We start from the raw sequence: 26,346 nt of genomic DNA on the forward strand, positions 1-26,346 counted from the left end.
CCCTTTATAAACGGACAAGAATCAGAGGATTTTTTTTTTTCATTTTTAGCTTCATCTCTGACTGTTCGGTTGGTAACTAGACAATCCAATCTTTTTACGACCAGTGAATACACCTCGCCTGCCTGAGCACTGGCAAGTTCTGATGTAAAACAACACTCATCAGTGATGAAGCTATAACTGAAGAAATAACACTCAAAGCAATTGCTCTTGTTGTTAAAAGATTATGCAGGAGAAGAACAGCACTTTACTTTTCACCAAATACTTTTGTAAACATTTTCTAAAGTTAGTCATAGTCGACCCCATTGTTACCTGTGGTGGAAAATGTGACCACAAAGTCCTAAATGTGTTTAGATAGCTGAGATAGAGAATGCATGCTAATCACACATACTGACGCACATATCACACATAGTGACAGATTAGCTAGTTTGAATTGACATAATTAACACTAGGATGATACAGTTTTCGAGTCCTTCCCATATCGGCTCAGCAGGGCCAATAGGCCGGAGTCCACCCTGACGACTCTGATGGCTCAAATTAGCATCCCTTCTTCAATTGTAAATGTGGTCGTTGACCGTCAGGCCAGAAGGTAGGAATGTGAATAGTCCATGTTGGGGGTGGGTATCTATGATACCTGCAGGAGATCAGGTCTCCTGTAGGTAGTGCTCTTCAGTTTAGTTTTGAAGCATACATGAAGTGTTTTTGGAGAGATGTGACCTTTTGCAGCTGATCCATGATGTTGTGCTGCATTATCCAGGTCATTTTGCCAAATGTACATAGAGTTTGCAAAACATAGAATCTGTTTCAAAAAATATGCAAAGGTTTTTCTAAAAGAAATTAGTAATGTTTCTCTTTGAAATAAAGCTAAGAGGGTATAACATGACAGTTTAGAAATAAACTAACCAAATTAATTGTGTTGATCCACCTCAAAAAAATCATGCAAAAAGTGTAAGCAAAAGAAATCTGGGAGACTTTGCACATGCAAATTTGCATGCAGCCTTTTGTGCTGTGGAGGATAAATAGGTGACTGCTTCACCTATTTAGTTCACAAGAACTAATGGCATTTATTTCAGTCATAATCTTGCGGGGGGTGACCAAGGTTCCATCACTATGTGACAGCTGGTCAGCAAACCTGGCAAACATGATTGACATGGCAGCACTGAATGCACATGTGCTTTATCAGGCATGCATTGGGGTGCAGGAGAGACGGGTGGACTTCCTGGTTGAGCTTGCAAAAGAGTTCGGTAACTCTCATGTGAGTGAGAAGAAGGCACACAAGGAGAAACTGCTTCGGCAACAACCTTCCACACCCAGCTCAGGCAAAAGGGCGAAGTGTCAGGTCAACCATCGATGCAGGATGCGTGTCCTGAGGCCGAAACATCATCAGTGACCCCTCACACCCCCACCATGGACTGTTCTCCCTGCTGCCCTCTGGAAAGAGGTTCTGCAGCATCCGGTGCAGGCCCACCTGGTTCCGAAACAGCTTTTTCCTACTTGCCATCAGACTTTTATTTTACTCACAACATTGGAACTTCAAACATTATCCTGAGCCGTATGCAACGAAATTTCGTTCTTTATACACCCTGTGCATTGAAAATGACAACAAAGTCAGTCTAAGTCGAAGTCGAAGTCTAAGTCTATTGTGCAACTGTGAGATGCGTTGAGGCCATTACCAGGGTACTGATAAGGTAATGGCCCTATTTACTGAACAAAAGCACCTGCTAGATAAAATCCTTCAGGCCAGTTGGACTATCGAAGCCGATATAGGTATACGTCAAAGTGGACTAACTCTAGCCATTCTAGTGCTAAGCTATTTCCCTCAAAACACTGTTTCTCTGGCTGTACGGTCTGGCAAAGTGCATAACACCTTCTGACATTTCTTTGGGCCAAAAAATCTGATCTTCTCAATATAAATTTATTCGCCAAACAAATTCACTGCCAGAAATGTGGCTTGACTTTTTTTTATTTTTTCCTCATTTTGTAATTTCTTTAAGAAGGTGAAACAACCACAAGATTTTATTTTAGAAAATCCTGAAAAGTTCTCTGTAAATATTCAGTTACTTCCAGAAAGGTCTCCGTTCACACCAAAGCGCCGCACAAAAAACTGGTTCAAAACTCCTAAAACACTTTGTGCTGACAGAATTTTATTATTTTTTTTAACAACAAAATCCGAAATGTGAGGAGTGCATTCTTCCTGTTGTTTTGTTGGAGGACAAGCAAACACAGGACTTATGGTACCACTATATATGACATGATCAAACTTACTGTTTTTGTGCTGAACTAAATTTGCAATGGCCATACTGACATTCGTACTTGCAGCATGCGGAGAGGTCAACAGTAAATTTACAAGATCTGCATTAAAGATAGATGGGTTTAATGTCTGTGTGCCCCAGCATGGTAATAAATAAAAAAAAACACAGGTCAAGACAAATTTTGACCAACGGTTTCACAAAGCAGTCCAAGTCGTTCCTTGATTGAGGACAGTAATTATCTGTCTCACTATAGTCTGCACATAAACGAAGACCAGAGGCTTTAGAGGCTTCAGCTTCCATACAAATGTCTACAAAACTTTAGCTAGAAAAGGAGTAAGGAGCAGATGAGGCAAAGCAGGGTGCACATCAACGTAGACCCCACTGGGTCCGCACTGACCTGACCCCTTGTTCTTGCAACTTTGAAAAACAGACACAATGCTCATTTATCTGTATTCAGTTAATCTTATATTCCCAAGTTTATTAACCACAAACTGGCCTAAAGGTGCACAAAGGCTTTGAATCTTGTTACCGTGTGACCGTTGTGGACCGTCGGAAGTCGTTGGCCCTCCAGTACTCCAGAAGAGCACAGATCCACATCGACAGTGCGCTTTGATACAAGTGAAAGCCCTTTGTTCCTGTGCCAGGGGATGCCCTTCAGTGTATTAAATGCAACAACAGAAGCAGCACACGAGGTCGTGTGTCCCATCCCTTCTGTAAGCATGTGCGGTTTCTCACCTCCGTTTTGGCGGGAATTTAGCAGGAACGCATTTGTTCTGATTTGCTGATTTTTTAACATTTTTTATTATTGTTCTAACCACAAATTTCAACAAACACAAATCAGCGCATATTTTTGAAGTGGAACGAAAATGCTCTGTGATTTTCACAATAAAACTTTTCTATGAAGCATGCAGTGCAGCCACCTCTTCATCCGACACCCCTACATAAAATCCAGTGCAAAAAATTCCCCTCGGAAATCACCCACTTGGTATGTAGAGCCGATAATGTCAGGATACATTCAGCTATTGTCTGCACACTTTCAAGACTTTCATTTTATGTATCGTCGTCTTTAATGACAATTCTACACGGTGGCACTGCCTCGCACTGCTTTGTGTTGGTCCGTCGCATGAAAACGCAAGAAAATACATTGGTGTTGTGGTCAAAGAATAAGGGACTGTGAGAGCGAGCAGGCAGCAGCTGAAAGAACGAGAGGTTTTCCAACAACAGAGTGATTTCACACCTTAAACCGCAACAGAGGAATTAATGCTGTCTCTCAGCTCAGAGAGGGCGCTCAGGAAAACAAAATAAAAAAATAAAAAAGCTAAAACAAAACACAGGGTCAATACTTCAAGACGCGCGGCTGCCCCTTCACTCAATAAATGTATCAGCTTGATTGAGAGCTTAGCCAGTGTTTGTTTCCACTGCTGTAGATAAAGGAACGCTAGCTTAGCAATACATTTCAAAGGTAAGGTCGATGATGTGAGGCATCAAATGGACAACCCCCCCCCCCAAAAAAGACAAAAAAATAATAATAATTGTGCTGCCCGGTGGGAAATTTTCCTTTTCACTTAAGCACACACTTAAATGGAAACCAAATGAGAGCAGATGAGGGACAACATGCCTCTGTTTGTGTGTGCATGTATAATTCATGGTGTCCACAAAGAGCCGTGATCAAACAGGTCATTTACATCAGGGGAAGGAATGGGACAGAGTAGCGAAGGAGCCTTTAGCATAATGTAATGTACTGTCTGTACGTACATTTTGTTCCAGGACACGACATTTATCCCTCTATCACGGAAACACGGCTCCACGCTTAATGGAGATGTTGTTTTGTCTCGTGGATTTTCAGTTCCAGTGACGATAACTCCCATCACAATAAATGTATCGATGCAAACCTTTGGTCAGTTTTGTCTGCTACAGGCGGGAAGAAATGAGCCCTTATCCGAATTATTTATTTTTCACCTCGACAAAACATTCATTCTGAACTCGTAAACAAACTCCCGTCCATCATCAGATGTTTTACACTTTCAGTGCTAGAAAGCGGTTATTCTACAAAGCTGCATCTTAAAATCGGATAAATCGCTGCCGTCTTCTTCCTCCTTCCTCCTCGCCGGTTTACTTTAAATATAGAAGTATCCCTCATCTCGAGGCAGCGACCCTGTCCATCACGGCTGCACCTCAAGCCAGCTCCCTTCAAACAGTGATGACAGTGCCTGCAGCTGCACGACTTCCAGGGTTTAGCCGTGGAGTAGCTCCCCGTTCGTTCCTTTAAAACGATTGATAAAATGTGGGGCAAAAATTTTTGCATGTGCAATCTGCAGCAGACTTACAAAGCAGGTAGCTCTCCCTAACTACAGGCAGACACAAATACGTCCCATGAAATATAAGAGATCAGAACCAGAATCAGCTTTTGTGCAAGTAATAATAATATTTTTTCTTTTCCATATAGAGAGCTTTTTACAGAACAGGAGGTCAAAAAGATGCCAACTCTGACTCGTTAGCTAACCAGGCAACAGATGTTCTCACCACAGCCACAAACAGAGCAGGTGCAGAGGCGATCAAAGAGAAAAAGAAAAGTATTTCCTCACAGAAAGCTCCCACATCTGTGAGAACATCTGATTATTATTATTTTTTTTTTTCATCACAAAAGAGTCCGCTCTGAAAGAAACAACACATCAGAATTATGCAGGACTCTCTAAAGGTATGGACTGTTGTGTGGGGAAGTTTTTGGAATATATTATTATACTGTTTTCACCCAAAATAAGGGCAGATTGTATTTACAGAGTGGATGTATTTTAGTTCTCTGTAGTCCAACGGGATCTTCAACACAATTAAGAGAATTTATTCAACTAGAGAAATAATTTAGCAAATTATCAGGCTGAACTTTATCATCTGTGATACCTTTTAATTCTCCTGTGTCAAAATCCTGACCTACTTTAAGGAAGTTTGTAATATTTCAGGTAATCTGCATGCTGTAAATCTCGTTGTTCTCTGAGAATTTGTCCTTAAAAGTTGAATGCCTCAGTTAAATCTGGGCAGACCTCCTCAGTGCAGCGTGAGGTTCGTTCTGCCGGGGAAATCCAAAACTTCTCTCACAAAGTGTTCAGAAATTTGCAACATCCTGTGCTCATATTTTATTTGTCCCTTCTTCTTAAATACATAAACCCAAATTTATTTCCAACACTTGGCATAAAAACGGAGGGAAAGCTAAACATAAAGCATTGATCTGAACAGATTCAGATTTTTTTTTTTTTTTTTGCTTTTGAAATCTCAAAACTAAATCAAGGCTCGTTTTTGGAGCCACTCGTGGTCTTCAGAGTTACAATTTAAAACTGATTCTAATCAGTTAAAGATAAGAAATATTAAAAAATTCCCACACCTCATGATCAAACGTGGGTCTGCGCTCAGACGTAACATATCGCAGCACAACATCAGCGTGAACAGGCGCCGAGCTCCAGCGTTTCCTCTGCGATTCTGCTGTTGTGGCACTTCAGTTTCGCCGAGGACGTTGAGCAAACCGCACAAAACCTTTGTCACCACCGCTGTTGTTCTCACAGCGTAAGTTGTTCTTACGCCGTGAGAACAACTTTTGCTTTTCCTCTCGACTGCAGTTCACCTCGCAGTTTTTCTGTCTCTGCTTTCCTGTTTTCACAAAAAGAAAAATCTTACGCAGGACCGTGTTTTTAAGGTGTCTTGCTCTGGGGCTTTTAAGTCAGAAGAAACACGTTTAAACTGTTAAAGAGTCCGCAGCTGATGCTGTAATGCCACATTAATCACGGCCTCTGGCAGGTCGGGGCATGTGGGTTGGCTTCTTCTCCTCCTCTCGGTGCCATTCTTTCACTCCTGAGGGAATATTCAACTTTCTTTTAGGGCCTAATCGAATGTCATTCTTCATTAGACCCACGGCATTAAGCCCAGTTTAAAAAGAAACGCTGATAAAGAACTATAATCCACTTCATCTGCTCATCATGCATCACAAAAAACGTGGATAAAAACGTATGAGCACTTATTAAATTACTGCATTGACGCAGGCAGCAGCAGGTGGACACAGAGCCGCTTCTCCCTGCAGCGGCGGAGTTGGAGCAGAGCGCAGAGGAGCAACACTGACACCAGCAAATTTCAAACTTGCATCAGTTTGGCCCACATAATCTCTCATGATTTATTTATTTGCTATAATATTAATTTAATATTAACAAAGCGACGGAGCAGCTCGATGGAGAATAATGGTCTGTTTGCTCCTCGTCTTCGCGGGCCCTCCGATCGGCTCCCACATTAGCATTCCTACCTCAGGGGCCTCATGAAAACAGCAAACATGTGGTTACATTTTTTTTTTCATCCCTTTCAGCAGAAAACTCAGCTGTTGGTTTTTTTTCCTCCTTCTTTTGGTTTTACATTTTGTTTTTTACTCATCAGGAGGTAATTTAGCAACACAGACACTAACTCTGCTAAACAAAAGAGGAAGTGGTTTCCTCTGAGTAAAAAAAAACAACAACCAACCAAACACTCAAGACCGTGTGAACTAGCTTGTCTGTTAAACCACAACGTGTTACACACAAACAAATCATTGCTATGTTAAGTCCACTTTTGAATAACTATTTGCTCAGTGAGAGTTTTCTTCGGTTTTTGCCTTTTTCTGTAACACCTTCGTTTTTCACATCATGAGAAACAGATTAAAGACCAAACAGACCAGCATAAATAATTAATAATTGTATTTTGTGGGCTGACAGGACAAAAGTTTAACTTTTTTGGAAATGTCGTGTCTCGTTACGTCTGCTGTAAAACTAACACCGCCTCACAGAAAGACAACGGAGTCAAACGTGGCGGTGGTGGCGTGGTGATCTGTGCCCACCCTGTTGCTTCAAGTCCCGGATAACATTACGTAAATAATGGTACCATGAATTCTGGTCAGTGTCCTGAAGGAGAACGTCCGCCCATCACTTTATGACCTTCGGCACGGGAGCATCGAGTTATGGAGCAGGACAATGATCCAAAGCACAACGGCAAGTTCACCTCTGACCTCTGCCCAGGCAAATTCCAGACTTAAATGTAATTAAGATGCCGTGGGATGACTCCAAACAGGTTTTCCACGCAAAAAAAGAGTGAACCAAGATTTCTCTGTCCCTCTGAGCAAATTGGCATCAGGCAGTAAAAGCTTCATCAGTGCATCCAAGCCGTCTTAGGTATCCAGTTTTCTTTATGAGCCTGTGTCAGCTTTCCCCTCCCGCCCCCCATTTGCTGATATCACAAATTTGAAAAGATATTTACTGAAAATGAAAGTTTGTGCAACGTCTTTGCATAGTCATGCATCTGCTGATGGCTGCACTGTCATTCCTTGGGACTCAGATTTAGATCGGATAAATGTGAAAGAAATCAAAACCGAAAGAAGGAGCTCCGGCTCCAGTGCCGACAGATGCGTCCGCCGCCATAGCATGCAGGTGGTGGGACGTGGGCAGTCCAGTTTTCACATACGCCGATGTGTTGACACACACCAGCAGATGGTGCCACCTCTAATGTTTTTGTGCGTGCGAGGCTCAGAACACCCAACCTCCACCCTTTTTACAGCTTACGGCCAGTTGTTTTATGACACGCTGGCTAGAGATCCATATATCAACAGCAGCTGTCGCCATCAAACAATGAACATGTCATGCCAACATTTATGACACCGGGCGATCTTACAACAAGAATACATAAACAACACGCGAGATTCTTGTAGCTTTTTGAATCGATCTGGAGAATTGACCTGCGATCAGAAGCAGCACGGCGGCTGTTTTCTGCACGCAAATTCAGCTGATCAAAACAAACCGCCGTGTGCCAAATACCTTTCCTGCACCCAACAACAGTTAAATTAGGGCGTGGGTGTGTGGAAAAAAAAAAAGAAAAAAAGTCTGATGTGTTACACTCTGCGTGGGTTCCTCTGTTATCTGTGTGCAGCACACACTTGTGGGAACGTGCGCTGGGAGTTTGTGTTTCAGGCTGTGCCTGCGTGAGATTGCAAGCTCTCATGTCCTGCTGTGCGCATGTTAACCACACTCATCCTGTACGTCGACCCACTCGCCTGGGAACCGATCTGCTCCGCCTTGCGCTCAACACCATCGCCATCCCCCACACCCCCATCTTACCGCCCCCCCGAAATCTGTTTTCCTCTATACCGCTGTGGGTCTCAGTGTTTCTGTGCCTCGAGGTGAGAAAGTCACGTTTTTACCTACAACTCTGCATGGCTGAGCTTTGATTGAGTCCTGAATTTCCAGAAGAGATGTCCCTGAACGGGATGACCCCCCGGGGGACGTTTTAGTGACCCGAGTCGGGCTGCAGAAAGCAAAAGCGTTTCAGTCCACAGTAGTGACAGGATGTTATTCTAGCAAGCACTTTAGTGCGTTTCTCCCCAGAAGCACAAAGAATGAAAAAAAATAAAATAAAAATAAATCAAACTAGAGCAGGGAGAGGGTTTCATATCACGGACACAAGCGAGTGTGTCCGTGATATGACCGTGTCCGTGTCACCACCACACTGTGAGCATCACTTCGCAACCAATAAGAATTATAAGACAAAAAACCCCAAAATGCAATTTTTCAGAACCAGTTAAAAAAAAAGCAGAAATGTTATGATGAGACCTACACAACACTGCTAAGTTAACACATCTCCAAAAGGTTCCTGACCTTTTCTACGAAAAAGGGGAAACTGATAAATTACTGTATTCAAGCTTATGTTGCTTTTTCCTTCCACTCGATTTTCCAGGGACACCTGAAGGCTTGAGAGCAGTGGAACGTAAAGCCCATTTGTGATGTTGAGTAAAATTCATAGGGCATGGACTGAGACTGGAGCCTGGACCAACTCTAAACATCTTGATGTAATTTTACATCTTGCATAATTGTTCAGGCAATAAACTACTTACAATGCCTGTGATCCCCAAACTAAGGAAAAACCTTCACACAGAATATCCATGACAACTCTCTATCTCCTATTTTCCCCTTATGCCTTATTAATAGTACTATTTAAGGTTATTTTTTAGATGTAATATTAACAATACCATTACCATTTGTTAAGGTGTCTCACATCCACCACATAATAAAAGTTGTACACAAAACAGGTAAACCTCAGAAACTTTACTTTGTAAAAATAAAGCAAATAAAAAAAAAAACACTGTGATGTCGAGATCAGCTCTCCCACATTTTAAATCCATTTTCTTCTACAGATAGTTCTTCTTTATTGCCGTTTTTTTTATATCTCAGTGATCACCAGATTTTGTATATTATGATCAAAGTACTAAAATAAATAAGCAGAAATGATTTTAAGAAACACAATTCAAACTTGAGTGTCTGTTCTAAAAACCCAGGTTCCAAGCACGGTGTTGGTTTTCAGGGCCAGGCTGCTGCTCGCAACATGGCCGACGCTAGCGTATCTTTTATATCGTGCAACAAATTCCAATGAGTTTCTACTTTGTTCCTATGCTTAGGTTTATTGTAACGGGGGGAGAAAAAAAACCCAAAACAGGATCAGGGACAAGGACTGCTTTGAACGTGAACAAACTTCCTTTTCTTAGTTCCTTTTCTCTGAACTGCACTGAGGTCAGCACCATGCTGGCGCTCTGATTTTCCCTTGATCCATTATTCATTCTTCCCCGCTGGAGCTCTGCCTTCATGGCAAACAGGCGTCCAAAGCTACACCAGTGCCCTCTTCGCACTTTGCCCATCAGTCACTCCACGTACACAAGAGTCAGAAACGACGCGCAGTCAAACAAAGACGCTGTTAAAAACACATCCCACCCCCACCGACTCGCCCCGTCAGACTCCTTAGCTTCCAAGCGACTCAACAACCCCAGCGCACCCTGATAGCAACAAATTAGTTCAAAGCAGAATGATCCAGAAGAGCTGCAGTATTTCACGCCTACTGGGGCCAACATAAGCTCATTATGGAGCAGACACACACACACCCACACACATACACACAGGGAAGGAAAGGGAGGACTCTGGCACACAAGACTAAGCTGAAGATTTTTTTATGATTCCTCTGCAGATCCATTGATCAGCATGTTAAAAGAGAGCAGTCATAAATCAGCGGAGTAAGAATCGGGGAGAGAGTGAAAAAAAAAAAACAAGTACAGAAAATCGGACACGTTCAGCGTAAAGCTTTGTGAGGCAAACATGCTGTTTGTTTTTGTTTTTTTAAATATTCAATCAATGTCTAAGTCGAATCTGAGCTTTATGCTGAGGCAGGAACACATGGAGGCTGCGGCGGACTTCAGAGAATCTCAAGGACCAAAGAAGAAACAGACACCATTACCCGGGTGGGATGGCTCCTCTGGTGTTCCCCATGGAAATCCGCTGGGTGCCTGGCCGGTTCAGATTGTTCTGTCCGTTGATGGTGAGCGCGTGGTGACCGTGGGAGGATGAAAGCGATGGCATCACCGGGGAGCAGGGAAAGTTGGCAGAAGGCAGCGGCGACTGCACCTGTTCGGCTTTCGACTGCCCACCTCCCACACTTATGTTATTGTGGTTGGCACCGGAGGAGCCGGACGTCGGGGACCACAGGGAGGTTCCAGCGAAGGTGTTGCTCTGCCGCACGCCGCCGAGGCCTCCCGCGGCGCCCGAGTTGCCAGCCGTCCCTCCGTAGAGCTTACGCCGCTGCGAGGCCAGGATGGCATTGGAGGCAGCTCTTGTACTGTTCACCAGGATGCACTGCTGGCACGAGCAGGGCTGGCCAGAGCTGGCGCCCACGGGCCACGACTGGGACTTGGGAATGGAGCCCATGATGAGCGGGTATGCCAGGTCCATGCGTCTCCGAAGGCGGCGCTTGCGCTGACTCTGCCGGTTGGTCTGGGACATGCTGTTGAAGTCGATGAGGTAGCAGAAGCCCAGAGAGGTCAAGTCCAGCCACGGGTGCTGCTTCTCGTAGGCATTCTGGATGGTCACGCAGATCTCCATGTCGTACGGCGTCCACGAGCCGTTGTCGTTTTCCCACTCCCACACCACGCCTTTCCCTGGGGCCGACGACGGCTCGTAGAAGTTCCTCTGCACGGGCCTCATGGTGCCTGAGAGGAAGCGGAGAAAAGTACAATGTGAAAATGACTTCTTGACTTGAATGGTAAACACTTTGGTAAATGAGAGGATTTGCAACTTTAGTTTTTATAGCGAGGCTTGTCTCAAACTCATTCCTTGTATTGCATTAAGACTAAAGCATTGTTAGGCCCCCTACTGGTGGGAAAAATATTTGCTGACTTTTTTTTTTCTTTCCTGCCCACTGCTACCCAGCTGCATGAAAGACTGCCACTAAGTCTTTATTTCATGCATTTTTAAAAGAAAAATTCAGTAATGAGTCATGAATCAACATTATACTGAAAATATTTTTGGTCACGAAAACTAAAAGAGCACCACCAATCAATATCACTAAGGTATATTGAATTTTAAAGATGTATGACTATCACTATATATATAAATATATATGTGACAAATTGCAAATAGTCATTAAGTGTACAGATTACTTTTTTATACCTGAAATAATAAATATGTTTACATATTTTACCAGCGAGAAGATCACATTTTTGCTCTCGTTTCAAATAAAAGTAATGTTGTTTTTGGGCTTATTTCGACATTTTGTGTCAATAGAAAATGAAGCCATGGTATTTTTATTCAGGATTATTACGCTGTAGGAAACCCACACTGACCTATGGCCAGTACAGACATTTCCTCCAGACCAAATGTTTTCAAGTTTCAGGCACATCAAATATGATATGCGGTGTTGAGAGGACATGACACGCTGATGGAAATGAGCGTTGCTCTGTTGCCCTGAGGGAAGAACAAATGCTGATGTACAAACTGATAAATTCTTCACCCTCATAAAGCTGCCACTTCACATAAAAGTGTAAAGTTGGCCTTTGAAAAGAAAAAAATAAATAAATAAAACACAGACACACGTCATACCCACAATCCCTTACTCGGTAAGTTTGCCATTCTTCTGTATGACGACATCGTGGAAGGGGACTTTATGCCCATGTACCACCGCCGATGGGCACTCAGCTCCCTCCTCCATTATAACACAATTACCGTAGCCCCATGGGAAATCATGACACCTCAGCCTATCCATCGCCACGCCACACATCAACAAAGGTATGCAGGCGCTTCTGCAGAAAGCGTCGCCCCTCTTCCTCCCCCAGCTAATTTAACGGCTAAATGCACAGTCCTGTGACAAGGGAGAGCCGGAGGAATGGGAGTGTGTGTGGAGAATAAATAGGCGTGGGATTGACATGGGTTGAGCAGGGCCGCTGGGCAGCGGTAACCCCCTCATTCGGCAGTTTGGCGCCAACGCAAGGGAATAAACTGCATCAGCAGAAATGGCGACTCTGACCTTGATTGTGTCCTGCAGTCTCCTGCTAAAGGACTCGGTTTGGTGGCTAATTTCAGTCTGAGCCGTGTGCTCACAGATGACTGGTCAGCCAGCTGCGTGCGTCTCTCACATCTTCACCCAGCCGTCCATGCACAAATCTGCACCAATCTGTGATCGTCGCTCGCAGGTGTACCTCCTTTTTCTCAGAAGAAAGCCAAAATACACAACATCGTTTAATAAGTTTCAAAATGAAACCTCTTCCACGTGGTTTTTGAAATTCATGTTCTGCTCTCTGTAGAAGAGAAAGGCTTTGTGGTGTTCCAGTTCTTCACTGGGGCTTTTGTTTTTGTTAACAGATGTGCAACATGCAAGTATGATTTAAACTGATGTAAAAATCAACAACTAAATAAGCATTGTGCAAATTTCATAAATAATGTAACACGCGCAGTTGCTTATCCCCAGGCCTTAATTTATCCACATGGGTAAGGAGGGATGAACAGCATTTCATTTTGAAGACTGTTTATTAGCTTAAACTGATCTGACAGAAATGCATAACACAGACGTGAAAATATTATGTGGTTAATGTCTGTAATGTGCAACAGTTACTGTCTAGTCTTAAAAAGAAAAGCAAATAGTTTTACTTTTGTTGATATATTTATTCAGGGATTATAATGACATATTTTATTTTTTTTTAAAAGCTGGAATTGGACCACAGGTTTGAATTTGTGAAGGATTGCCTTTAATCTATGCACACCTAGAAACTGGCTGGATATTTGAGCACTGTTAATGGCCAAACTGGTGGAACTAATTTTGCTTTCTGTCCCTGACAAGCTGTTTAGAATATTTTTTTTTCCCCCAAAGGGTAGAGGTCATTCAGGGAGCTTAAAGTAACACACTGGAACAACGCTGTTCTAATGTCTGCTTTATCCAGCATCAGTTCTGATGTGTGTCTGCGATCAGAACTTGGACAGAAAGCCAACTTGTGTCCAGGTTTCTGCAACCCGGCTACTGGTTTGAGATGAAATAAAGCAAAATGTGGATGTAGCTCATCCGCTCTGTACAATGGCGGATACAATGGCGGAATGCAGCAAAAACAGGCCCTCGGCATAATACCACTACCATCCTTTACTGCTGGTTCAGTGTTCCCGAACTTGAAAGGCTCGTCTTACAGCTAAGCTGCCCAATTTTTGTCTCATCTGGCGACTACGCGTTTCTCCAGAAAACATTTGGTCGCTCCAATTAAAAGCCAAGTCATCAAAGCCAACGATGGGTGGACGTAAACTCCTAACGGGAAGTTTATGATTAAAAAGCTGTACACATCTCAGAAATTTCTGGAAGAGCGGCTTGTTTAGTCGCATTATTGAAAAGCTGAAGACACCGTCCTGCTGAGTTGACGACCTGATGACTAATAAAACAATGAGGTAAGAAAAAAAAGGGTTATAATGTAAAAGGGATTTCCATTTACAGACTCATCATTTTTATCAATTATTTCTACACCGTTCATCGCTCTAGGACATCCAGTTTCCTTCTGTCTGACAGCCTGTGTGCAGCTTCTCGCTAAAAATCCTCCCACCACTGTTACACCATTGGTCAGAGAAGAAAAAAAAACTGTGAGAGAGCTGCTCTCTTTGTGTTTCAGAACTGCCAAATAATGATTGATATTAATTGTACAAATTACACAAAAGGTCTTACAGTGATTTTGACAAATGACGATGGAGAGAAATTTGGCTTTACAAAGCTCAGCAGTCTAGTAGAAGCAAAAATATGTGAAACGAAATGAAGTTGGTTTAGAAAATATTCCCCATGGTGCAGTATCTTTATTTAAAGAAATAAATAAAGTTGCGTACACATTGCACATCTGGCAGGACTTGTATATTGTGAGCTTCTTATGAACGCAATGTGTTGGAGTGAATTGCTGATAGAGGACGAATGCATGGCGAGGTTATTTCCATAGCACTATTCAGAAACAAGATCATTCAAAGTGCTTTACATGATGAAACGAGTAGATTACAGTGATAGAGAAAGGGAAAAATTGAACTATAGACTAAAAGTAATAAAAGCTGGCGTGCCGTGGTGGCGTAGTGGTTAGCGCGACCCATATTTGGAGGCCTTGAGTCCTCGACGCGGCCGTTGCGGGTTCAACTCCCGGACCCGACAACATTTGCCGCATGTCTTCCCCCCTCTCCTTCCCCGTTTCCTGTCAGCCTACTGTCATATAAGGGACACTAGAGCCCACAAAAAGACCCCCTGGAGGGGTAAAAAAAATAAATAAATAAATAAATTAAAAAAAGTAATAAAAACTGGGTTTTTATCAAGGTGAAAAACTGTGTTTTAAACCTCGATTTAAAGAACATAAGGAGAGAACTCAGTGTTCCAGCGCTGCACTGATGTGCTCCATCTTTTTAGTGTTAGTGAGAGCAGCAGCATTCTAGATCAGCTGCAGCTGCTTGATATTTTAAGGCAGACCTGTGCAGACACTGCTGTAGTAATTAATTTGACTAGAGATAAACACATGGATGAGTTTCTGAAGATCTTGTTGGCACATTAGACCATTGATCCTGAAAATGTTCTTCAGGTGGTAGAAGGCTGTCTTTGTAATTGTCTTTATGTGTTTCTGAATGTTTAGGTCTGATTGTATCACTACTTCCAGATTTTAGACCCGATCAGTAGTTTCTTGCTGTAATACCTGAAGCTGTGTGCCAACTCGAGTTTCGTTTTTATTCAGCCGAAGATAGTTATGGCACTATCACACATCGATTTGTCCTACACATCTACTCGAGACTTATGGGTTCACAGTCACCTGGTCATATTGAAATGGTATAATCTGAGCTAGCAGGAGAATGTAAATATAAAATAGGAGGCGCCCCAAGATGGAACCTTGGGGAACTCATCGTGTGATTACCATCATGTCAAAAGTTACCTGGTCCTTAGTGAAGTATTGTACCGAAAGCTTAAGGATAGCAAAGTGTGTTTGCTTCTGACCATATCTTTGTTTTTTACTCCTGTACTCAAATTAATGTTTTATTTTCTTTCCACTTAATGTAAATAGCTTTATTCATTTGAACACAGAAAATCCTAATGGCTAAATCTAATCACCAGTCGCTCAACCATGAAAACTGTTCTGTTAAGTACACTAAAAGCTTTAAGGGCTTTACACTGCAAAATTATCATATGTTTGACCTATAGTCACACATCCTTTGGTATATAGAGCTACAGAAAGAAATATCATATAGGCAAACAAGAAGACAATCAGCTTTATGATATGAAATTTGTGCAACACTGATCTACCATGTCATAAACCAAAAAAATGATGCTGAGGTAGGCTGGACTGAGACCAATCTCAGCCCATCTACACAGGCGTCAGTCATTTTGACATTCAGTCAAGTACACAAGTAAACTGGTTTCTGCTTCTGGTACTGTAATCAGCAACTTACTACATCAGCACTTCCACCCGTAACATTTTACAGAGGGCTTTCTGGGTCTACATGGGATTGAGGACTAGGAAATGCCAAGGTGAGCAGTTCTAAACATGGTTTGTCATTTATTTTCAATGTTTGCGCAGAGACAAGATGTAAAACAATGCTACATTTAAAAGAAACCATTGTCATATGAAATAATTTGTCAATATTAATTTAGTACGCCCTCTGTTTACCTATGACACAGTAATTATGAAGTAAAAGTGCTGAAAGGTTTCAGGTTTAATGCCAATGGTCAAAATAGATGAGTTATAGGAACAATAGGATATAAGTAATCGGGAATAAAAATGCCTCAATCTGAGAATTTTGACATCTAAAGTTGTCATCCAAATGAAATGATGATAATGCATAAAGCCTTGTTCTGTCTTCATTCTGACGGAGGTAAACTGACCTAACCCCACATGTGTGTCCTATGCTAACGTGACGTATTTACACCTTCAGTGAATAGAAGCTATAGAGCAAACTTAATTAGGGAGTGTATTAACGTCTCAACCGAACCTGGAGCAGAGGCGGACGCTTTGAAAACACAGAACGAACACACTACTGTGGTTGTCTGTTTTTATGTTCAGTAATTTTCCAACATTGCGAATGTCAGTGCGTCTATTCCGAATAAAACCTGCTGAAACGCATGTAAAGGTCAGATAAGGATTTTTGTTCTCATATGAACAATTATTTTTCTCTCTCCTGGTCTGAATACCTTTCAGTCCCATAAAGTAATTTTGCGCAAGTAAACATAGCTACTGTCCGCTATAATGATTTTGTATAAATTCATTTAATTTTGCTATGCAGATGTTTCTGTTAGTTATGTGTGGGGGAAAAGAAAATCCTGAATAGTACTGCACGTAAAAGAACAGTACCCCATAATAATTTTAGCAGTCTTGCAAAAATCTTAAGAGTTGAGGTTTGGATTTGCACACAAAGACAAAGGGATGCTGGAACCAAATATAACCAGCTGCCATAACTCCAAAACTGAGAGGTGAGACCTAGTGAGGCAGAAACATTTGTGCCGTCATGTTTGCGTTCTGCTGTAGGATTTGTGTAAACTGCTGATGGAGGATTGTTAGGACTGGAGACCAGAAGCCACAACACAGCAGTCCCAGAGCCATATGTGGAAAAGTTTTGTCCAAACATTCATTCTGAAACTTCTGCCACCTATTATGTCCTGTAATTTACTGCTGTGTAAACACTCCACTTCCCCCCGCCTCACCAAAATGTCTGGCCTGAGCTGCTGATGTTCTCCCTGTGACCCTTCCCGCTCATCCTAACAGGATACCGAGCAAGAGTGGCCACTTCCTGTCTGACCTTCTGTGCCTTCGGCGGCCATCTTTCCTGCCTCACTTATCTCCCTCACTCCCACGATGTCCTCCAGCTGTCCCTCCCTCCCCGCCTCCCTCCAACCCCAGCACAGTCTCCTCCGGGTGAAAGATAGCTGCATGATGTATTGTTACAATCGAATCTCGCCGCGGGACTCTCGACCCACTGTCACACAGCACCGGGCGGGTTCAAGGTGGGCTCAATTGGCCTTTCACATCTTAGCCGGAGCAGAAAAAAAAAGAAGCCATTCCAGTCCTCATCCCTAATAGCTTTGTTTTTGCCTGCAAGTGGGAGAGAATTACTCTTTAAAAGGGAAGGACATGCATCATTAAATTGCAACATCCTTGACTGCCCTTAGAGGTATCCTGCAGGGGAAGTAAATAGATTGGGAAAATGATACTTTATAGATAGCAATATTGAATGCTTTTACAACGGATGTACAATTACTGCTCATTCTGAACGAAAATATGCAGCACAGCCGGAGGGGATAATTTACTCTCAAAGCAGAACTCTAATGCTCTCTTTTTACCCTCCCTCCTCAAGGATTTTCCTCATTTTTCAGGTCAAAATGAAGACAAAATGAGACTTTTGAAGAATGTAATTTCCAGGCTTCACAATTAAATTTTTGTTACCCCCCCTTTTTTTTTTACAACTTCATCTAACAACCAAAATAATAAAATGTCTCTGTTTTTCTTTGCTAGAAGTTTCTACAGGTTTTATGGACAGAATCAGAAGAAAATACAACTGTAAGTGGATGGATGAATAGAGGTGAATACATTCTGGAAATACCATCAGATTTGCAATCACCTTTTATTCTTGCGCACTTATCCAGACCAGAAACATTTAAAAAAAGAATATAAATTTTTTTATCATTTCAAAACAAGATAAAAGAACAAAACAAAACAACAAAAAAACGTGCTATTTCTGTTATCTTACTGAATATGCTACATAAATATGCCACTGAAGTTGTGTCACGCTTTCAGTGCATTTGTGCTGTGGTCATCCGAGAAACAATAATAAAAAAAACCACTCCTAATAGAAGCCATCTGTGACTCGATCAGTAGCTACAGGTAATTCCAGATATGGCAAAATGCACCAGGTTGAAATGGTGTCGTCACAGAGAGGCAAGATGTCGTTGTCACGAAAGCGTCTCCGCAGAGAGAAGAGTGAGCAGGATGGGGTGGGTGCGTGTGTCCACATGTGAACCACTGTACTATTACTTTCCCTGAGAACAGCACCAGCAGAGTCTTCCTCCTGTACTCATCATCTGCTGCTGACGCCAGCTTCCCCCACCGGCCCAAACACCCCTCCAGTCTCTTCTGGATCCTGACCAAAGCAGTGAAACTGAGCCATTCCTCACATTTTCCACTCTGTCACTCACTGGACCCCGTCCCGGCCTCTCTCACATACAACGCTCAGCTTTTGGACAGACTTGAGAGATCTGTGTTAGTGAAAAACATCACCTTGTATTCATTGCTCTGGGTTGCGCCGCTGCCGCTGCGCTTGGATCGAGCTCTATCATAAATCCCTATAATTGACAAACCTCTACCACTTCCCAGGGGCTCCCGTTGATCGTATTAAAACATTCTGCTGTGGTTTCCCCTGAACTGGAAGGGGAGGGTTCGCAAAACGCTCAGTCATATGTCTGAGAAGTCTTTAAGGGGTAATGAAAACAACAAGACAAAGTCCCAGCACTACATTGGTTTTACTCTTCCTTTCAGCACCCGAAAACTACGTTGTGCTATAAATGTTTTTCTGAACTTGGTATTCGGTTAAATACATGCTCTCAAGCACCGGTTTCCCCTCCGAAATGTTCCCTTTAGGCGCCAACATTAAAACATTAATGCTCTTCACTGTGCTTTATCAATACACTGTTGAGAAGTTTCTAATCCACACTGGCAATAATCTATGACTCACTGCAGGTATCCACTCTAGGGTTCATATAACATAATTTGACCCAAAAGTTTTTTGCTTTCTTTTCTATTGCACGTCAAGAATAGTTAACTTTCAACGAAGGAACTATTACATGTCACAAACTCCCCAAGAAGCATGTTTTCAGTGCTTCTGTAAAGAATAACAATAAACTACCACATTATTGTCAATGGGAAGGGAAATTAAATATGGTATTTAAGTTCTTTTGGAAGGAAAAACAGATGACTGTATTGTGCATTTTTACTCTGCCTCCTTTATAAGACAACCTTGGACTGAAATTAAAGCCTCGAGTCTTTCAAGGAGCATCTCTACCTGCTTTGTACATCCATTCTTCAGTCTAGATAGAAAGCCATCTGAAAACATCCTTTCTCAAATCTTGTTAACAATGATTTGGGTTGCCAGTTTGAACACCCGCTATGCACCATTCTGATTGTATGGCAGACTCACTTCTGTCAGTCTTCTCCAGGGTAGCAGTGGCTACAACGTAGCTCGCCATCATCGGCGTATGAACGTGTGCGTGAATGGGTAAATGACTGAATGTAGCGTAAAGCGCTTTGGAGTCCTCAGACTTGATAAACCAGTATTCAAGTACAGGCCATTTACCTTTTATCATCATCAAACACCATCAACCAAAGGATAAGAGGGCATAGTGCCTGAGTGTTAACCTCTGCTGTACCTGCTGCCCCCTAATGACTCCTTGTGTTTTCCCTCATGTGCTTTAGCCTTTCGCTAATTCCTTCTTTGTGTTCATCCTTCAAGGTTTCCTCCGTCATTACCTCCAGAGTTCCTCCTAGGGTTCCTCACTCGTAATCTCCCTGCAATAGTTCCTGGGTCAACCATTCACGACCTCTTATCGTCATCATGCAACCACTGATCCGACATGTCCTGCTTCCATGTCAGCTCCCAACATCCCCTGTACCGCGCCAGGCAACGACTCTGCTCATTCTTTCCTGGCGTTCATCGCCTTCATCCACCGAAAACCATCGACCGTTCAACCGTCATTAGGGTTTGTCTCCCTGGATCACCTCTGTCCCTCTACCTCATAGCGTTGCCGTTTCCTGCCTCCTCCGACTTTCCAAGACTCCACTGTATTCAATAAAATCCGTTAAACTTTTACTTTGTCTCCTGAAAGAGTCTGGGAGAACCGTGAAAAACATGACAAGTCATTTTTTAAATTCTCCTTTAAAAAAAACACTAAAAAAAACTTCTAACGCCTTGAACAACTCGATTTATAGTGAGATTAATGAGATTAAAGGATTCCCAGGATTATAGGATCTACTGGATTTTATTAAGGTTTATGAGAGAAAGGGGAGGTAGAATCAAGCAGATTTTTATTTGTAACTTCCCAATTATGTGATCACCAGTGTCTTCAATAACAAGCATTTTGCCACAGTATCCATGTTGTACACTGAAACAAATATTTAAAGCAAACCTGAAGGAACAAATCAATTTAAATCTGATACACCGGGTCTGACGTAGAAGAACATCCAAAGAAATGTGTCAAAAAACTAAAAACACAATGCAATCTGACAAACATGCCATGGAAGGATGACATATCCAAAGGGTTCAACCTCAAACTCAGCTGGAAAGGATCCGGCCGCTGCAACCCTGAACTAAAATGCGTCAAAAATGTTGCAGTAGAAAAAAGAAAAACAAACAAAAAAAAAAACTCCATGAATTATTATCATCGACCTTCATAATTTTCCTCATATAAATAGCAAATTCGTGATAAATATGCTAATACATTCTTGGGTATGGGAGACATAAAATAATTAAAGCCAGTTTGATGTTTTCACATAACTCCCTGGGGCAAATCTTTAAAAGACTTTCATCTCTGGAAAAAGGATCCCTCACAAACAATAAACCCAAGCTGGCCATTAGCGATGAAAGAGAGAGAAGTTGCTTCGAATACAAATGCCTCAAACTGTCAAAAATAAAATAAAAAAGTTGTGATATTACCTGAATATGATAAAAGGAGATTTTATTTTATTGAAATGCATGTAAAGCAGAGGCTTTAGAAGTGAAATCTCTCTCTCCCGTGTAAAAAAAAAAAGAAAAAAAGTGCTGCATACCTGCACATCAAAGTCCCAGAGATCAGTAAGAGACTTATCTGCTCGTTAGGTAACATGCGGAGATCAGAGAACATCGTAATGAGTGAGATAGACTGGGATTAAGCCGTTTTAGCAGTATTGGATCTTAATATCTCTGTTCTTCAGCTCCTCTTTCAAAAAGGAAAGACAAAAACTCAACCGACGAAGCTCTTTCCACGTCCTGATTCATTGCTTTTATTTTCCCAGGGTGCACCTCTTCATAAAGGGCTGTGGTCATGAATAGTGACTTGGATTCCCTGAAGCATCCTGATCTCTTTGCCTGCAAAAGTGATGGATGAACAAAAGTGTCGGCAGATGAGGGAGAAAGGGGGGGGAGGAGAAGAAGAAGAGAGGAACGGTGGAGGAGGGAGGAGGGAGGAGAATCAGAGATGGAATAAGGCCAGAAAACAAGAAAGAAAAAAAGGAGGAGAGGAGAAGGTGGAAAGCATCTGATGAGAGGAGCTTATCAGCTGACAAGAAAAAGAAGCAAGGAGTGCGGCGGTGGGGGTAGCAACTTCTTGAAACGTAAACGCTGCAGTAAAAAAAAGTAAAAAAAAAAAAAAAGAGAAATTGCCCAACTTACAGTTTCGCCTGCAAGAAAGACAAAGTGGTCAAGAAAAGCAAACCGACTCCCACTGCAACCGTCCTCCTCTTCCTCAGCCCCTCCAGCTTTCCTACAGCCTGGCAAGGCGAGGGGAGCTGGCCAGTTTCTGCATGCTTGTGCAGCGTTTGCACTTACTGGCGTTTCGCAAAAAAGACAGAGTGGGTAAGAAAGAAAAAAACATCAGAAAATTAAGTTAGAGGCCTGTCCACCTGCCAGCTTCCGCACTGCAGCAGGCGCTGAGACAACCTTAATGTTGTGGCCGTCCCTCGGCTGAGGACTTTGGGCGTTTTTCACTCACTTGTGGTCGACCTGCAGCTGAGGGCATGAGCAAAGGCGAGCAGCATTACGTTGAATTTTGACACAAAGCTGCTTCCCTTTCAGGCCGCTTCGGCTGCGTCGTGTCCAGGGGAAACCTCGTCAGTGCAGTTGAGTTGTTGGGACAAAAAAGGAACAAAAATAAAGAGGCACAACTCAGGCACCATTTGCTTCACACTAAATCTGCAGCTTTGGCGTCGCATAACATGGCAGCACAAGCAGAGAGAGCTGACAGGTCTCCCGTGAATAAGATTTCTTGTTAGCAGGAGACGCAATTTCGCCAGGAAAGCGAAAACCAGCTCTGTTAATTTTTCAAGCAAACACATCCAACGGCAACTGGAAAACACAGAGCCGATGAGGACGGAGGGGTTTTAGAGGGACCGTCCCTGTTGAAAATAGTCACTTCACCTGCTTACCTTCTGTATTAATAATCATTTACTGCCAACTCGCACAGAAGGGCTCTTATTCCTGAGCAACAGCTAAATATTTCATCCAGGCATCGGTTCAACAGTGAAGCCAAGTATTACTGGAGAGCAGATTGAATAAAAGCATGAAAGTCCTTTTGAAAATGTTTCAAATAACTCAAACACACGCAGCCAGATTGTTGGGAGAGACGAGCACGAAAAGCAGCACTAATCCGAGTTTAAAAACGATTTAAAACGATATAGTTGAAAACAAACACAACATGAAGCAACATAAACATGTAAAATTAGGATTTATATGGAGAAATCTTTTTAAATTTTATTTTAAATGAAGTTTTTTTTTTATGGAGAAACAGAAGGAGGATGTGACCAATTCTTGATGCAGGCAACCAAAGAACGAGCAATTTTAAACCTCTGAGCCACTTAGCTAATGTGGAGATATTTTCACAAACTCCTTTACAACAGAGAGACCAAAACAAAATCACAGCGTCGCTAAAAGCAGAAATTTGAACCTTGAAAATCAGCCTGAGACAGACCTCTCTCAGTTTGTGTTAATATACCTCAAGGTTTATTGCCAGTCGTGCAAAATGTGCCTCAACAAAGACATTAGAGCTGATATTAGCTACAGCAGTGCTGACACATGTCCACAGCAAAAATAATAATTAATATTTATCTAATGTTCTTTAATACTTTAATAGATGATTTTATTACTGTCAAATATCACTATTTGGTTAAAAAATGTTTTATTTGAATGTGATAAATTGAGATTCCAAAGCTTTCCAATTAACTGAATCTCGCCTGATGAAGTCTGGTGAATATTTAAACATGGCCACCTGACCTCACGTTGCCAACAGCAACACTAATCCCTCCATTTAGCATGGAAAAAGTGACGCATCCAACTTTTACTCCCCACGCCGTTACACGGTGAAGTATTCCACGGCAACGGCGCCATTATTCATGCCTGGCGTCGCACCGCGGCAACAGACTTCGCCGTCTGCTCAGCTGGAACCTGACGGATGGGCCGACTCGCACGAGGAGAGACTTGGAGAAAAAAGGTCACGTTGTTCTCCATCGAATGACCTCGGCCACGCGGCGCATGCAACACTGGTCGCTACACGACTCAGTTTAAAAACAATTTGGCACAAAATGAGGTTTTAAAAAAGCAAAAAAAAAAAAAAAAAAAAAAAGAGGAAGAACCACCTCATCTCTTTGGACGTCACAGATTTCTGACTCACTGCTTTGTTCACACAACCACACACAGGTCTATCCGATGGCCTGCTCGACACTCATTGCTCACAAAATATGTTAAGTGGGTGGCTTCTCCCCTCACCCCCCGCAAAACAACAATCACTTCCAACAAATCAACCATTAAAAAACAAAACAAAAAAAAACTTGGACTACTGAAAGCGAGTGTGACTCATCCAAATGAACAACACGCAGCGAACGCGTTTGCCGAGATGGGCTTTCATAATCCACTTCGCGGCTGTCAGACGCGCTCGGGCCTTATCAGAGGAAACGTCTGGCCACATTAGCACAAGCTGTCCCTGTGCCAGACGACAGTGGTCGGCTCTGATCAGCGCTAAAGTGGACATGGTGTGAGGGCGTTGAGAGGGCGTCAAAGTGCTTCAACTGCACAAAGTGGTGATGTGTTCAACAATTTCACCTCAACTGTGCTGCTCTTTCTCAAGGATGTTTTATTTTTCTTTTTATTTAAAAATCAGGTCCAGTACCTTTCCCCCATGGACTCACAACTTTAGTCACATTTGTGCAGCGTTCAGCACATATCAAGTGCTCGTCCTAAATGCTCCTCTATATTTCTGCGTTGCACAGTTCATCTGTAATCCCTCCGCATATAAGGAGTAGACGGATCATGTAAGAGGCCGGCTGTGGTTGAGGTCAAATCTTTGCCATTTTAGGGCTAAAAGCATGAATAAGGCTGCAAAGATTACCGCTAGACTGTTAGGAGTTTCGACAAATGCAGCCCGCCTCGTTTTTGGTATAAACGATTCGAAAGTTATCGATTGTGCTGATTTGGCAAAGGAGGAAGTGGAAGTCGCTGAATTATCAACAGTAGATTGTTTCTGAGACAGAAAGATGGTTTTCTTCTCATTGTACAGATATCGCTGAAAAGGGTTCGCTTCAATGAGACGATTTCATGCCCTCGGGTTCCCAACAGCTGGAAGAAATATGCATAATTCAAAAGGACCTATGATTAATGAATCATTTATGACATTCTTAGAACGTGTTATTACTCTAGAGGAGATAAGGGTCAACTCATTTAATTAGTATTAAACTCAGAGATGTAGAAAAAAAGAAAACTGAATCTAAAATTATATATATATATATATATATATATATATATATATTTCATTTTACTTCTTGCTGCAGGATAAGAGGGTGCAACAGGAAGAATAAACCCTGTGCAGCTCCCAGAGGAAGGACACTTAGTCGTAACTGTAGCAACACAGTGAAGTCACTTTATTTACAACAGAGGTTTCTGAACGGTATGAGGGGTTGGAGGTTCCCATGCTGTTCATGCTTGTATTGTTTGAGCAGATGAATATTTAACCTTAAGGAGATGCATGATCCAGCTCCACAGAGGGCCACAGTTCTCCTCCAGATATCTTGTCACATGAAGAAGCAGTGTGGTTGAGGTATTGTTTTAAAACATGTCCTCATTTAACTCATGTTAAAATGTCTCTGATTTGTGTGTGCTTCAACCTGTCAGAAGCTTACAAAACCATGACATCATCATCATCATCATCATCATCATCAGGGATTTACCAAGGTGACTCAAGGCGTAGTAATCTCAGTCTTTGTAAACTTTTGACTGAAAATGTATCTCTGTATCAGTAAATGGCATTAGCAAACCATGCTAATGCCAGCCAGAGGGGAATGCCTTTTTTCTTTTTTTTTCTAAGCCTTTTGAGATTTCCATTTCTGTCTGTTTTTCAACATCCTGGTGTAAAAATGTTGGCAGCCTTTTTGAAAATCTGAGAATTGCAAACTTCAGGAAATACACATAAAGGCTGCTGTTTTGCAATGTTTGCCATTCTAACTGACGATGTACATTAGCTAAATCCTGCATAACAACTCACACAGTGATGTGAAGCTTAATCTGCTTCTTCGGCTTTTCTCTACTTCTCGTGCAGCTCATGTCGACTTGGCCGGTCTGTCAAGTTTCTCATTTTAACTGCAGCTTTTGGAGTATTTTATTTTGAAAAAATACCAACTTCCACCTCCATATGACTTATTCCCAGTAAAGACTCCTTACAGGTTTATAATTATTCCCGAGCAGTGAAAGCGCTGTGAAGGCTTATTATTCGATGCATGCATAATTCTTACACCAGTGGATTTTAAAACTTCAATCTAGATGCGATATGTCTATTTTTACTTATTTATTTTTACATTTTGATTATTCATTGCTTTATGTTTGAGTTTCGTTTACTAATCACTTTTCCCATTTTCAATCAAGAATAGAAAAAACGTCCAAGCTGCTCACCATCTGTCAAGGTGAGCAGCAGGACAAAGAATAGAGACAAGCATTATATATATACTGTATATATACGTATATACTAATGCTGCTATGGTCTTTCTCACACTGAAACAAATCCGTCATAAAAAAAA

General features: G+C 42.1%; 1 protein-coding gene across 3 annotated transcripts in view; it reads right to left on the reverse strand.

Annotated features, from left to right (window-relative positions):
- The window catches only part of dtx1 (deltex E3 ubiquitin ligase 1), a 57,550-nt gene that overhangs the window by 17,494 nt on the left and 13,710 nt on the right, over positions 1–26,346 (reverse strand). For all 3 annotated transcript variants that reach the window (XM_023343948.1, XM_023343947.1, XM_005808961.2), the window contains exon 3: positions 10,527–11,274. In XM_023343948.1, coding sequence (XP_023199716.1) covers positions 10,527–11,274 — 748 coding nt within the window. The remainder of the gene's footprint in view (positions 1–10,526; positions 11,275–26,346) is intronic.

Source organism: Xiphophorus maculatus, chromosome 12 (assembly GCF_002775205.1).
Source record: "Xiphophorus maculatus strain JP 163 A chromosome 12, X_maculatus-5.0-male, whole genome shotgun sequence".
In the NCBI taxonomy this organism is placed as follows: domain Eukaryota; kingdom Metazoa; phylum Chordata; class Actinopteri; order Cyprinodontiformes; family Poeciliidae; genus Xiphophorus; species Xiphophorus maculatus.